Source organism: Crassostrea angulata, chromosome 6 (assembly GCF_025612915.1).
Source record: "Crassostrea angulata isolate pt1a10 chromosome 6, ASM2561291v2, whole genome shotgun sequence".
Lineage (NCBI taxonomy): Eukaryota > Metazoa > Mollusca > Bivalvia > Ostreida > Ostreidae > Magallana > Magallana angulata.
Window position 1 is genome coordinate 8805506 of NC_069116.1, and position 14291 is coordinate 8819796.

A 14291-nucleotide genomic window follows, 5' to 3' on the forward strand; every position below is an offset into this window, starting at 1 on the left:
TAGGGTACTTATATAGTATTCTCACTAATTTTAGCACTGTAGTCCTTGAGAATACGTTTTCAAAAACATTTCCCCCATATATTTCTATGTTAAATTTGTCTTTTTTAATCATCTTTGAACCCCTCTTGGGACCCCAGTATTGACCCGGGGATCGCGATTTTTACAATTTAGAATCTTCACTATATATACAAGTTTTGGTGTAAATATTGGCATATCTGGTAAAGTGGTTCTTTAGAAGAAGATTTTTTTAAGACACCCACCCAACCACCCAATTTTCGCAGTTTCGCAATTATCTCCCTTTTAAAAAGGGTTGTGCCCTTTATTTTAATGATTTAGAATCCCCTTTCCATAAGGATGCTTTGTACCAAATTTGGTTAAATTTGGCTCGGTGGTTCTAGAGAAGAAGTCAAAAATGTGAAAAGTTTACAGACGGACGGACAGACGGACGGACGACGGACAACGGGTGATCAGAAAAGTTCACTTGAACCTTCGGTTCAGGTGAGCTAAAAAAAACTGCAAATAAATAAAATCAAATAGATAAATATCATTTTATTTCAAATCATTGGATCAGACTTTTGAGCAGACAAACAATACACACAGAAATCAGCCAGTATATGGCAGTATCAATACTATACAGTGGAAATTCTTGACTTATTGGACAGTGTATGCTGTAGGTTCTACATGGAAATTCTTGACTTATTGGACAGTGTATGCTGTAGGTTCTACATGGAATGCCTGGTTAAAGTCGTGGATTAACAAATTCTGATGGTCAACTATGTGTTTCACCTGCCTCCACATACATAACACACATACACACTGTTAAGATTTGCATGTACATGTATTCCTACCTATTAAACACAAATATTCTTCAAAATCCTACACTCGTGTAACTGTTCCTTGCAGTCATCATTCAAGCAGAACCATTGCTCCACACAAACATAAGATTCTTAAATTTAAGACAATTGTACACATTGTTCTCCATACTACAGAATGTCGCCTTTTGCTATAAAACCCAGTGCATAAAAACATTTACCAGTAGAATGATGCACACAAAGAGGACAATAAATATGTGTGTTCACAAAACTGTTGTATACATTCAAACACCATACAAGTACATGATCAATCAAACCATTAAAATTTTAACATTTAATTACGTATGAAATTGGTTGAAATTATAACAAGATTTTTTTTATCCATTTCAAAAAATTTTGTTCAACAGCAGCAAATCATTGGATTCTAAAAGATATATAAACACTCTCATCTTAGCATACCAGTAAATGATTCCAAAACAACATTAGAGAATAACTTCACAAGATACAGACACCTATAGACACACATTGCTATTTGTATATAGACCCCCAAAATAATCACTCTTTTTGAAAATCAAGCTTGCAAATTGATGAAATTATTTGCATTTATAGTTCATTAATATAGTGTATATACTTAATAACTTCAAATGTTTCAATATAATTCATAAACTGTTAAATCAAATAAATCAATATATACCGAATGCAAAGTTTGAATAAATTACATGCACCAGCACAAATACATTTCTCAAATTTTAAAATAAAGATGAATTCCAAATATGATCATGGTCCAGGTCCACATGTTTCAATACAAGAACACTGAGTACATGGTAGTTACGACCTGCTCTGCAGGTTTGTTTGTCCAACAGCTGAGAACTGAGGGAGATTCTACAGGTCTATACACGTCACTGGACCAGACAGAGCCTTCGTGTCCACACGGAACTTTCCCTTAGTTTTCACTGACTCCTGTAGATAAACCATAGCAATGATTAGCTCTTGTTAAAAAATGAAAGTGACAGATCACTCTACACTTGGATTGATAAAAAGTCAAACTGCTCAACCGAGTCTCCTTTTAACTCCCCCCACCCTTTCCCCTTGTACCTTCCACCTTTTACCCTCCTATGAGTTCTACAATACAGCAGAATTTTATACTATAATTTGTTACCCTACTCTATATGTATATTTTATGTATATATATGTAAGACTTCAAAGTCCGATGATCACATGAAAGTCTGATGGTCTCATTAAAGTCTGATAATCTGCACCAAAGTCAAATGGTATGTTGCCGAAAGGGACACCAATGTCGGATGGTGACAGAATAAAGATGTTTGTGATGCATGTCATGACGCCGTCATTAACATCATACTAAGAATTTAAAAACAACAAAATGGCAGCGTCAGGCTGTTCGGACTAATGGTCCAGTCTGGAACAGCTTGAAGTGAGGTGTAAAATACCGTGTACTACAGGTGGAACATTCGTCATGATTTTGACTGGAATGTGTTTATGGTAGAGGACTGCAGAAACGAAAAAACAAGAATGAGTCCAAATACCTGTTGCACTTTTAAAATTTGCTTGGAATTATTCGAAGACAATTAAATCTAAGAAACATGTCGAGAACTTTGGGAAGTGTCTGTTTGATTAATATAGTTATGACCATAAGCTGAGTTTTCCCTCTTTATTTTCAATTCAATTTAAAAGAATTTTATTTAAAAGGGCTTACCAAAATTTATTGTGACACATAGAGACGGACCGTATGAACAAAAGAAACAAGATTTGTGCTTTTTATATGTGAGTCTAATTGTAACCATGGGACTTTGGTGCAGACCATCGGACTTTGGCGTGACCATCAGGTTTTGGAGCACCATTGCACTTTGGAGTCCTACATTTGCAACATAACTTTACCCTTTGCATTTGAATTTTCATCATTTCCTCCTTTAACTTCTGTAGCAGTGGTTCATTTGGCCTCTTTGATCGAACTTGGGACTGCAATCCAGTAATTGCATGCTCTTCTTTCTACAAACAATAGAAGATTGTTACATTTATATTACATTTTACAACCCATGCAACTATAAACAGGTATTTATTGAAAATTGTGCTTATAAAACTTGATTTAACGAATAATAAACCTTTTTCTCTTTGACACTCTTCCAGGAAGATCTTCCATACAACCGTAACAAAGCACCGAGACTGTAGATATGTGGATGAAGTTGCTGTTCCGAAAAAAAGACAATGCACAGCATATGAAAATAAGTAATATTAACATATTCAAAATTTAGGATCATACAATAACTACCAGTAATAGCCTGGTTAAAGTTAAACCTTCCACTAGCTCTTCAAATATGATGGTCATGTGAATGAACACATGAGCATCAACAAAATAAGAGTATCAAATTTAAACTTTTAAGCCTCACAACCTAACCATGACCTCCAACAAATACATGAATTTAGGAATTCTTTTTATTTTTGAGACAAAAAGGAGCATCACAGAAGGTTATTTGAGTGAAGGACGTCGCCATGCTCCCTGACTTTAAACAGAGTGTATAACACTGATACAGACAAGCACTGTTACCTTCAGCATGGCCTGAGCAGCACTCTGTTTGCCCTCCCGCTTGTTTTTACACACCACCTGCAATGCAGTTAAAACATGTTTTTAGGAAAGGATGAACCCCAATATCTTTCTATCAACCATTGAGTAAGATATTTAAAAAAGACTTACAGTAACAGAATGTTTTCCAACAGAAAGCGTGTATTCACTCTTTTGATGTTTTAAGGTTTTAACATCTATTTTACACTGAGTGTCCCCCAAGCCATAATTCCTGTGAAAATGAACAGAAAGGGAAGTCAATTATTTGCATGAAAAAACAAACAAACCATATCACGTTAAAAATGAGTAACAGAAAAACAGAATCAGAACTCACCTTTTGAGACACTCTAATAATATCTGAAATGGACTAGGTTGACCAGATTTATTGCACAACTCATAAACTCTTGGGTCCTCAATCTTAATATCATCGAAAAACTGAAAATAAAAACAACAACATAATGTCCTTGTCCTTTACTGACTTTAAGCTGATTCGTCTGACTTTATCGACTAATTTTCCATACAAACTAATTATCCTGGATAATTATAGACTTTTGCCTATTTACACCAGCATAATCAATCTTTTTTATAAGATAGTAATATTTGTAGTATATAGAAATAATTTGTGTTAGGTTACACAAAAATACAATGTGCGTTCGTCACGTACAGTTAAAAATGTAAACAAAAAGAAACTTGTTTGATTTCATCCCCAAATGCTAATTCAGTCCACATTTTTCATCAATTTTTGTACAAAAGATTCGAGGAAAATATATATGCCAGTTTATTTTCCATTTGCCAAAACAAGTGAAAAGCTGTCAATGTGACAGCAAACCGGGTTTTCTTTTATGTGAACTGTATCCATAATCCATGTCAACCTGTCTCCAGTGAAATGCAGTACCCTATATGCAACATTTTGCCAAAATATGCACACCTCTGATATATGTACAACTGATCTGCAAAAGAACAATGTCCTATCTTGACAAGAGGCCCATGGGCCACATCGCTCACCTGAGGAACAATAGGTATGATAAAATCAGCTCAATGGAGTCATAATACAAACTATCTGGACAATATACAATAATTCATGTAAATCCTGTATAAATAAAATCCATTTTCCCCTGGATATTCTTATGTTTATAATCATTAGTCCCTTTTCTAACAGGATGATTTTATAGTCATATCATGTGTTGAGTATTGCAGTTCTCAAAAAGATCCCTAACAATAGTTTATATATGGGATATAAACGTACAGTAAACTCTCAATCTTCTCGTGAGGCCAAAGAATTGTCCTGGGGCCAAAGTCTTAACAATTATAAAGAATCATCTGGATGATTAGTTTCTGAGAAGATTTTTAAAGATTTACCCTATAAATTCCTTTGTTAAACTTTGACCCCCCCCCCCATTGTGGCCCCACCCTACCCCTGGGGATCATTATTTTCACACCTTTGAATCTACACTACCTGAGGATGCTTTCACACAAGTTCCAGCTTTCCTGGCTGATTAGTTTCTGAGAAGAAGATTTTTAAAGATGACTCTGTTTATTCCTATGTAAAACATCGACCTCCCATTGTGGCCCAAACCTACCCCCAGGGGTCATGCTTTTCACAAATTTGAATCTACACTAACTGAGGATGCTTCCACACAAGTTTTAGCTTTCCTGGCTAATTAGTTTCTGAGAAGAAGATTTTTAAAGATTTACTGTATATAATCATATGTTTAACTTCAATCCCCCATTGTGGCCCCAACCTACCCCCAGGGGTCATGATTTTCACAACTTTGAATCTTCACTACCTGAGGATGCTTCCACACAAGTTCTAGCTTTGCCTTCGAATTAGTTACTGAGAAGAAGATTTTTAAAGATTTACTGTATATATTCCTATGTTAAACTTCGATCCCCCATTGTGGCCCAACCCTACCCCCGAGGGTCATGATTTTTACAACTTTGAATTTACACTACCTGAGGATGCATCCACACATGTGTCAGCTTTCCTGGCTGATTAGTTTCTGAGAAGAAGATTTTTAAAGATTAACTGTGCATATTCCTATGTAAAACGTCGATCTCCCATTGTGGCCCAAACCTACCCCCGGGGGTCATGATTTTCACAAATTTGAATCTTCACTACATAAGGATGCATCCACACAAGTGTCAGCTTTCCTGGCCAACTTCAACTTCCGGTGCATCGAATAACCGCCCCCTCTAAGCAAAAGTATACACCAATTAAACTGGTTAGGGAACCAGTTTCAGGGGTTTATGCACATAACTGCACGGGCTATTGTGAATCTAATTTACGGGTTATTGTGAAATTAATGTACGGGGCTTACATACATCATTGCAGGGACTGTCATGCAGTGATGAGGAAATATAGTGCGTATACAGAAGCTGAAATGCTATATACATATATCTGTTATATACATACAGAAGCTGGGTTAGCGCTTTTCAGTACTATCAGTACTTTGATTTAATCTTTAGCTTTTAAGATCTGTGTACAAACATAGAATTGTTAGCAAATCTCTGTATCTTGCTTATAATTCGAAGCAAACACTCAAAAATGGTTAGTAAATAGAAATTGTTAACAATTAAACACAAGAAACATGTACTACATGCATAACAAATAAAGAACACAATTTATTTTTTCGAAATGAATCATATATATACATGTATATACCTACATATTTCCGTAAGCGATATCAAACTCTATTTAAACTGAATAAACTAGAGAAAATGCCGAGCATCTCAACAAAAACCTATTGCATTAATCTACCATTACGCAAAAAATAATGCCGAATTACCGATAGAATGAATTGTATTTCAGTACTCCTACATCAGATTTTGCTTAATTTGCGCAGGTAAACAGTTAACGTAACTGTTTGATTTACCGAAGTCTCTGTTTGATTTGATACGTAAAAATCACGAAATACAGACGACAGTTTCCAGGTTACAAAGCATAAATAATGAAAACGAAACGAAAATCAGAACAAGCTAACATCAACGTCATGTGTGAAAACTGTCAACGCATTGAAATATTTAGCCTCAATTTACTTCACAAAATCGGCACCAATATATTTTTCATGTTTCAAAAATTTCCCTTCATACGCGAACTGTTGCACAACAAGCAAATTCATCATAGTCAGATCGACCCTTTTTCGTATAATGTCATGGCTGCTTTAAACAAAGAACCTCGTTTTAGAAGTATGGAATACGAGTCTTGGTAAAATGGGTAAGCAAAACCGGGCCGTGGCAAAATAAAAGCCGGGGCAGATCGGCAATCGTCAATTCCAAATACGCATTATTTTGCAGCAATATTTACAGCAAATACAAATATACTGGTCCATCAAATATCCTGAAATTTCAATGAGATTGGCAGATTGATAACTGCTTATCTTTTGTTTTGCCCAGGCCAAGTCTTGTCTACCCATTTTACCGGATGCCGAATCCGAGGCTATTAAACTTTCCTTTATTATTATTTTCGTAATAACTCAGATTTGAAACAGAATTAGACCTTAATTTTTGCAATTTATATTTTCCTTCCCATAAGGATAATTTATGCTAAACTACGTTGAATTGGAATCAGTAGTTCTTGAGAAGAAGATTTTTAAAAATGCACCCCCCTTTTTCTACAGTTTTAAGGTTTTCTCCGCTTTGAATACAGATCGGACTTTTATTTCTGCAATTTATATTCGCCCTCCCATAAGGATGCTTTGTGCCAAATTTGGTTGAAATTGGATAAGCGGTTTTAGAGAAGAAGTTCAAAATGTAAAAAGTTTACAGACGGACAGACAGACGGACGGACAGACGGACGGACGGACGGACAGACGGACGACGGACAAAAAGTGATCGGAATAGCTCACTTGAGCTTTCAGCTCAGGTGAGCTAAAAACTGTAGGAGGAGTTATCCGTACAATGAGGGTACCCTATATGCAATATTTTGCCAAAAAATGACTAAGTTCAAAAGCTGGTATATTTTTCATAAATTATCAGAAATCAAAATCCTAGCAATATGCACACCTATGATATATGTACAATTGATCTGCAAAAGAACAACTTCCTATCTTGAAAACTGTAGGAGGAGTTATCCGTACAATAAGGGTACCCTTTTGGCAGCCGCCCACCATTTTCACCATTTTAATAACCGGATTTTTCCGTTGGAAAACCCAGTTAACAAACTATTTCTAGCAAACATCAGTCTAATACAATCATACCCACTATGACATCAGGTGAATCTGTATTATCCTTTTATGTAAAATTTGTGTAGACTTTGTACGTCATTTTTGGAATAGAAATATCTCTTATATGATAGAGAAAACTACTGCTTAGGGTATAACATGCAATATCCATGAATGAAACAAACCATCATTTTACAGCGTGTAAACTCCGATGATAAATGATGAGGCCAAGTTGCTTTGAAATGTTCAAATGACAAACAAATCTGTCAATTTAGATGATTTCACATTGCAGAAATCAACAACTTGGAAGCATCAATCTGCTTTTTGTGACAAGTGTAGAGGCCTTTCGGTCTATATTACAAAGTCATTCATGAACATGAAAAACAATCCAAATCAAAATGTGAAATCATTCTTTCAAGGATGTGACTAATGATCTGCCAGTATGTAAACTGTTTAGAGCCAAAACATGGCAAATGTTTGAAAATTATGCATATCAAATAGATAAAATAGTTAACGGGGAAAAAGTTACCGAGAGATCCTCTTCCTCTTCAACTTGTTTCTCAATCAACTTGGACATTTCTGGAATAAGTATGCTCAGTGTTGCTTTGGCTGCAAAGGAAAAGGTTCAATTTCGTTCCAAATAAGATTTATGCTGAAAAATTCAATTTTCATTTTATTTTTAATGTAAAAGAGTTTTTTCTGTGTTCATATTCTTACCTGCCTCCATTTTGGCAGCTCGCTTACTTCCTGCAAAGCCAGTGCCATATTCTATTTCATTGATGATAATAGTAGCACTGTAAGGATTTTGAGCATTTTCTGTGAATGGAAAAAAATCCACTTAAAATATTTGTAGCAATGGAATACAAATGAATTTTATTTAATTTGTTCCCTACCCAATGTTACATTTTTTGACACTAAATCTGGGTTTTAATTTTACAATCTAAACCAATTGTAAAATATATAATGATGCTCAATGTATTGCAGGTTAAGGCCAAAAATTATGGCACAGTTGAATTCTCGGATATCATCTTCGAAAATATACTGTAGCTATTATACAGCAATAGTTTCTAAGATACTCAGGTATTTGTAATATAAGGAATATTAAAGATCACAGGGGAGGTCATTGTCAGAAAGTATCAAGTTTGATAAAAATGTCCAACAGAAAATGAACATAATGAACACTGGAGTGCCTAGCCATGTACATGTACAAGGATTGGCATAAAAATCATGCAGTTTTACTGCTAAATATATCTGTAGTTTGTACAACAAATATACATACATGAATTCAGTGAATTTGCATGCTTGATCTTACCAAGTTCTTTGAAAACATAGCGGGGCTGTACTCGTAGTGTGTGTTGTGCATATTCATGCAGGATACACACATAGGATTTCCCTGTGGGGTTCAGAACAAATTCTACAAAACAAAAACATAACCATGTACGACACTGCTTCATACAGCAAACTATTTGTCAATATAAAGTTGTATAGTGAGAAAACAAACCCAGTAACTGAATATAATAATCATGAATATCAGAAAGCCAAAAGATGAATAATTTATTACATGTACACGATAAACCCTTCACACTCTCACAATGTACCGGTACTAAGATTTTAACAATCAAAGTAAAAATTCATTAGATATTACATATGATTGTTGTATGTTGACTACTATGATGGTCTGTACCGGCAGAATAAGTTTTACCTTTCTTTCTTGGTTTATGATCTCCCTTGTCAGTGGGGACTTTACAGGTAATGAGTTTGGTGTTGGACGGCTGAAATATATACCACAATTGAATCAAAACAATAAAGCATAACTCACTAAAACTGAATCAAAACAAAGACATTTAACTCACTATGTAATAACACATATAAATAATGCTGACAAAAAAAAAACCTGTCGAAACAATAAAATTTTTACTCCGACTCAAGTTTGACAACCTCCAGAACAATACAAACCAGAGCAGGTCGGGACTGTTTTTTAACATTGTTCAGGTGTCTTCTTCTATCTTTCCAGGTTCTACAAAATTTTAAGATCTGCATGTAACCTTTAATTCTAAAACTATCAAAAATAGGATGAGAAAAAAATTCTGACAACAAACTCTTTTAAGAAATCTTGTAAAATCTTTTTTACTGAGTAATATTTGTTATTTGTTGCTTGTAATCACAGTACAAGGCTGACTTACTTGAATTTGTTGACTGTAATTTTCCTAAACTCAAACAGAGATTCACAGTATTTTCTCAACTCTTCAGGTTCTGGGAAAAAAATTCATTCAACCAGGTGTTATCATTAACTTTATATATAATTTTTTTCACATCTCATACGGTATGTATATAGAAAATAGAAATTTTTGTGGAGTTTCCGAATATTTAAACTGTACCTAGCGAGTTTTCTTTCTCTCTTTCCTCAGCATACTCTATCTTTACAGGTAGACTGGCTAATGTAGGCTGGGAGGGATCACTCGACTTTTTATTAGATTGATTTTCTGTTGTACTTTCTGCATCTATTGTAATACATTATTAATCAGGTCAAATTATAAATGATTTATATAAAGAATAAAAATGAAAAGGCTTTTTTAAATTCATTTTATTTCCACTGTGTTCTTTAATCTTTAAAACTGGTTAAAATTCACTTCAGTGAATATAAAAATTTCATTGATTTCGAAATGAATAACATATGATATTGCTACAGATAAAAAATAAAATCAACATTAAGCCCGACAGCTGATTATTTGTTCTTACTGGTGTTATCTCCATTATGACCAGTGGAATTAGCGCCAGCAGCTTCTTTCTCTGCTTTCTCCTTGGCTTCTCTGTCTTTCTCCCTTCTGTAGTACAGACATGGAATGGCACTCACAGGAATGTTGTGTTTCTGAAGAAATCAATAGAGTAATACAATGTATTCTCCCATACAATATCCTTCAAGTGATGCATACCACGTACTTGTTGTTTTTTCTTAAATGAGTACCAGTATTCTACTACATATTTCTACAAACTGATGTAATACTCAAAGAAATTGTAAAGTTATGTAAACAAAAAAAAAACATGATGTGCCAATACAGTGACATTCTAAGACTTACCCTAACACTGCCTGGACCTATAAAGTATGGTTTGGAAAATGTGACAACCCTGGATTGCTTGTGAAGATACACCGGCATACCACTGTTATGTGTGACCAACACCCAGCCTTCGGGCAGCATGTCAAAGGGGTCACTTCCCTTTTCTGTAAAAACATAACTCACAATGCACACAGAATAATGTTTTCTTAATACAGTTGTTAGGTATGATCATGGGATAGAAGCAAAAGTTACAACTCTGATTAAACATAAATGTACAACACAGGGTTGTCTCTAAGACCTGGGAGGCGGGGAATTTCCACGCCTATAATGCCTTAATTACCCGGCTTTTTTGCATTTCAAGCACAATGTAGCTATAAGCAAGACCCCCAGACCCCCTTCTACTTTTTCATTTCCTCCTTCTACTTCAATTTTTAGAGACAACCCTGACAACATATTAAGATCAATGGGTACTGTACCTTGTAGTACAAGTTTCTCCCTTTGAGATGGTCCCTCGTCTTCATCATCAAGCTTGACTGACTTTTTATTGACACCCTCCTCTAACCATGCATAAATTTCATTGTCATCCAAGTCATCTTCATCACTATCATAATCCCCAACATCCTGTTCATAATTGTCACCTCCCTCCTCATTGGTTTCATCAATAACATCAAACTCATGTGTCAAGCCATTCTCCTGGAGATTTCCACCATCTGAGCTGCTACCCCCCACTGTTGCCTGGTCTCCTTTTGATTTTTTGGCAACAGGGCCCCCTTCATTGTTTTGACTTTTGCTATGATCGTTTTCTATGTCTGTGTGTTTTCTTTTTTTACCCACACTCTCACTAACATCCTCTGTAAGAGTATCATCTAAGGAATCAGCAGTACTCTGATCTTTCTCTGACTTGAAATCAAACACAATGTCATACAAATCAACTGACTGTTCCCTGTCTTCTGAAATCTGGTTATCCTCACTCGCTGAATAGATTTCCCCATCGCTCGACTCCATATCACTCTTGATATAATTATCAGGGGCCATATCAGAGGACTCAGTTTTAAACTGGTCTGTACTCGAGTCCAACATGCTACTACTTGCGGGACTGTCATTTTCATCAGACTGTTTATATTTGACTATGTTAAAGTTTGGTATATGAGGTTTCTTATTGATATCACTATCTGAACTACCTTTGACCCCACAGAGAAATTTTGAGTCCTCCTCGTTTGTATCTGCCTCTGACTGAATCTCGCCTTCCTCCAGATCTCCTTCCGAGTCCGAGTCTTGAGCATCACTGAGCTCAAAAGACTGATCTGCAGCATTACTCCCACCATCATCATTTTCAAAGTCCAACCTATCACAATGTGGATTGGACGTTCGAGTTGATGTAGGTGGTTCTTTTTCGCAAAATTCCTCCATCCTTAGCTTTCACTGGGAAATTTGACAATAGAGACGTTATCTACGAAGGCCATCAACAAGCTGAGTAAGAGAAACAAATGATTGCAGCTTGGCCGATTCAATCAACTGTGCTTTTCTTCCAATTAAAAAGAAATATGAAAGCCATCAGAAGTTGAGGAAGATGCACTGCTCGATTGTACTGATACAGCTAGAGATTTAATCACTCTCCCTAACTTTGCCAGTACAAATCTGCAAGGCATGATATTTAAGATGAATGAAAGATGACATGCTATGATTAAATGAACTAATGAACTGAATTTCAAATAAAATCAGTACCAACAAGTATAGCAATTTCACTACACATGATTAAATTCCATTTTTCCTTGTCCTGGGATTATATATTCTTGACAAGCTGATTACAGCAAGTTTTCTGAACATTGACAATAGTTACTGTTTAATCATAACTTTCATAAAGGCCTGATACTGAATGTGTATGTAATAATGAGTTTATGTACAATGTACATAGCAAGTGATTATAATGTATCACTAAGTGCAGTTTTCTAAACTAAACAGACGTATGCTGTATGCACATCTTTTTCTTTGTTAAAAACAAAACAGGTGTTAATCGTATTTCAGCCCATTACCTGCACCAAACAACTTCAACAGTCTTATACCGGTAACTGCTAACCTGAAAAGAACCAGCATATCAAAATGTAAGTTCAACTTAGTCTAAAAAAAAACGTGCATACTAAGAAACGCGTACAATTCATAATCTAGGTGGGAATATACCAGTATACTATATAGGAGTGTCATTCTTAGCAAATGACAGAGGTTTATATCAAAAGTTCACAATTTTTTTGTTCGTAAAAAGTTAATTAGAATACACTTCCTTCAATCTACATTAAACATTGGATAAGTTTAAGTCACAATTTGCAAACAAATAGAATAATTTATATACCACGTAGTATATACATCATTACATCCCTGCTCATACAAAACTTGGCATAAAGATAAATAGCTCAATTGAAATTGAAACATATATTGATATGCACTAAAGTTAAGATATGGTGAACAATTGTTAGAACTTGACGAACTCCCTTGCAACCTTGGAGAAACTTGTGCATATGAATTAATTAATCTACATGTAGGTTGGTCATGACCCACCTTTTCGATAGTTAACACGATGCATTTTTTTCCCAGAGTAGACAAAATAAAAACAAATAACTTTTGAATCCTGTTTGAAATATTAAAATAGATGTACCATATTGGCATTTGAGCAACGAATGAGAGTTAAAAAAAAATCACTATAAAGTGGGCTGTGTCAAACCCAAATAATGCGCATTTTTATTTTCCAGGCTAAAGAGCACGCGTTAGTCGTGTGTGTGCATCTCAAAAGAAAGGATATGTGATGTCTGAAGGTAATTTTTCCGGTATTTTATTCTATTTCTTATAAATCATTTTAGCAGAGACATTTTTTCAGCGACCTTCTGTAACGCCATGTGAGTTTTGCAACACCCTACCAGCCCTGTTTTAAACATCAAATACATCGTCATATTTCATATCTACCTGGCCAGGCAATGACCAAAAATTAAGTAAATAAGCTAAAATGAACATACATGAGAAATTTGGGTTGATTTCTCCCGAGAATTTCACATATTATAATATTTTCATTCGCATCTCGTTCTGGAAATTAAGGAAGTGACGTCAAGGATTCATAATGAGTAAGTCGTACTCAAAACGCGCTGCAAATTACGAGTCGTGGTGCATTTGTTGGGCATGCTTACTTTACATTTTATCAACATCTGTAGTTTCTCAGTCAGTAGCTCCTTTTATAATAGGGACATAATCTTTTACATCCTTCCTTTCGTTCGTTGGTCGGGGGAAACAACTGTAAGATGGAAGACTCCATTTGGTTTAAGGTCACAGGGTCAAAGGTCAAGGTTAAATCAACTCTAAACTTAGTTAAACGTATTTTCCACAAAAACTACTATTTTTCGTGACCCTTCAAAGAAGAAGTTGCCTCTTTCAATATTACATATAATACCATGTGCAGCAGGAGCATAAAATATTTCTAAATACTTGTTACCAAGTATATATAGTTGTTCTGTTAGTCTTTAATCAAGTATAATTTAATCCATAGAGTCTTTATTTCTATAAATATATCATGCACCAAATTTTGAGATTCTGGGCCCTTGTAGAATTAAGCTATCATGATATATTTTGTATGGATCAAAGAAGATGTTTATCTCTGTAAATGTTGATATAATAGAGTGCTGTTAAATTTTAAAACCAGCAA

At 35.1% G+C, this 14291-nt stretch overlaps 1 protein-coding gene across 3 annotated transcripts; it reads right to left on the reverse strand.

Moving 5' to 3' along the window:
* Positions 1–531: 531 nt before the first annotated feature.
* On the reverse strand, positions 532–13723 carry LOC128189096 (microprocessor complex subunit DGCR8-like). 3 transcript variants are annotated; one of them, XM_052860556.1, is made up of 18 exons: positions 13612–13723; positions 12640–12683; positions 11083–12076; positions 10628–10770; positions 10290–10419; positions 9929–10051; positions 9734–9803; positions 9507–9567; positions 9253–9322; positions 8863–8964; positions 8268–8366; positions 8080–8159; positions 3725–3825; positions 3523–3622; positions 3376–3432; positions 2933–3016; positions 2709–2819; positions 532–1772 (listed from the first exon to the last, which is right to left on the reverse strand). In XM_052860556.1, exons 3-18 carry the CDS (start codon positions 12014–12016, stop codon positions 1695–1697), a joined length of 2343 nt encoding a protein of 780 aa, XP_052716516.1. In that variant the 5' UTR covers positions 12017–12076; positions 12640–12683; positions 13612–13723; the 3' UTR covers positions 532–1694. The 3 variants fall into 3 exon arrangements, with proteins under 3 accessions (XP_052716516.1, XP_052716517.1, XP_052716518.1); XM_052860557.1 differs by having other exon boundaries at positions 11083–12028; positions 13612–13713; XM_052860558.1 differs by having other exon boundaries at positions 11083–12131; positions 13612–13713.
* Positions 13724–14291: the final 568 nt, after the last annotated feature.

Coding starts and splice junctions, on each gene's coding strand:
- LOC128189096 (XM_052860556.1), bottom strand. CDS start 12,016: ATGGAGGAATTTTGCGAAAAAGAACCACCTACATCAACTCGAACGTCC. Junction 9,804..9,928: donor AGAGAAAGAAAACTCGCTAG/GTACAGTTTAAA, acceptor TTTTTTTCCCAG/AACCTGAAGAGTTGAGAAAA. Junction 8,160..8,267: donor AGCTGCCAAAATGGAGGCAG/GTAAGAATATGA, acceptor TTTCCTTTGCAG/CCAAAGCAACACTGAGCATA.